Source organism: Austrofundulus limnaeus, unplaced genomic scaffold (genome assembly GCF_001266775.1).
Source record: "Austrofundulus limnaeus strain Quisiro unplaced genomic scaffold, Austrofundulus_limnaeus-1.0 Scaffold1760, whole genome shotgun sequence".
Lineage (NCBI taxonomy): Eukaryota > Metazoa > Chordata > Actinopteri > Cyprinodontiformes > Rivulidae > Austrofundulus > Austrofundulus limnaeus.
This window is the reverse complement of record NW_013954162.1, coordinates 30,768-31,953: the sequence shown is the minus strand read 5'-3', so window position 1 is coordinate 31,953 and position 1,186 is coordinate 30,768. Positions and strand designations below refer to the sequence as shown.

At 45.3% G+C, this 1,186-nt stretch overlaps 1 protein-coding gene across 1 annotated transcript in view; it reads right to left on the bottom strand.

The window, feature by feature from the left end:
- Positions 1–1,186, bottom strand: part of LOC106536302 (endonuclease V) — a gene marked incomplete at its 3' end in the record, with an annotated part of 6,128 nt that overhangs the window by 3,363 nt on the left and 1,579 nt on the right. The window contains 1 exon segment of the mRNA XM_014033511.1: positions 260–394. Within this exon segment, the coding sequence (XP_013888965.1) occupies positions 260–394 (135 nt within the window).

Below are 1,186 nucleotides of genomic sequence, written 5' to 3'. Positions count from 1 at the left end.
GCTCTCTTCATCACGACAGACCGGTACAACACCCACATCACTGCAGATGCAGCACCAATCTGCCTGTTGATCTCCTGCTCCATTCTTCCCTCATTAGTGAACAATGAGCTGATGAATAAAGAACAATTAACTTTAATAAAAAGACAGACGCAGGTACAGGAAGTGACTCCTCCCACAGATGTCTGTCCTCACCTGCTCAAGAATAACAGCCAGTTAGTTGAACCAAACYGTGAATATGTCAGTGTGCGTGGACACAGACCTGAGGTGTGAGCGTCGGCTGGTTGGTCTTCAGCCGCTGCAGCGCCTCCATGAGGAACGGAGTTTCCCTGAAGGCCAGGAAGCCGGCAACGTAGGGGGCCGTCAGGGCCACCATGTGGCTGTCCTCGTACAGAAGCTTTCAGGAGAAACCAGAGGATCTGGGTTAGATTTACACTTCTGCAGGGCTGAAGGAACGAGCTTCACACCAACATCCTGACCCTGCAGCCGTCCCTGGGGTTCAGGAGACCAGCAGGGTTCTGACCACCAAGATCAAATCTTCCATCATCGCTGACGGGTGAAAAAACCGAGGTGRGCATGAAAATGAGCACAGAGCCTCGACACTCAGGTGTTTCTCTTTACCTGTCACGTTGTTTGTTTTTAGAAATCCCAGCTGTCTTTCAGGAGGTTTCAGTGTCAGGTTGTTGACTCCAGCCACCTACATTCTCTCTGCAGAACAGCAGCACTGCTCCTTTGTGGCTCTTACTGCAAACTAAACACTTTTTTACATGGAAGCTGCAGATTTAAAATCCCAGGCTTGATTACATTAACAAAAGTATAACATGCATCAGACTGCAGACGTCTCTGGAGCCCAATGAGACGTCCCCGCTGAGAGGACGAGTCTTTTTTTCCTCCTACACCAGCAGCTTTCAGGTGTCATTAAAAAACAGCTGTTAATTTAAAGTGATGAGGACTCCTGGGAAGTCCAGACTGCTGGAAAAGGTCGTCTGCTGCCTTCAGCTGCATTTAATATAAAGCCATAAAAGGCCAAGCAAACATTCATAAATCTGATTTTCCATCTTTTTCTGCCACGTTTTTTTTATTAATAGCTGAAAAAAAGTTAGTTAGTTTAGTTTTAGTTTAGTTTAGTTTAGTTTTAGTTTAGTTTAGTTTAGTTTAGTTTAGTTTAGTTTTAGTTTAGTTTAGTTTA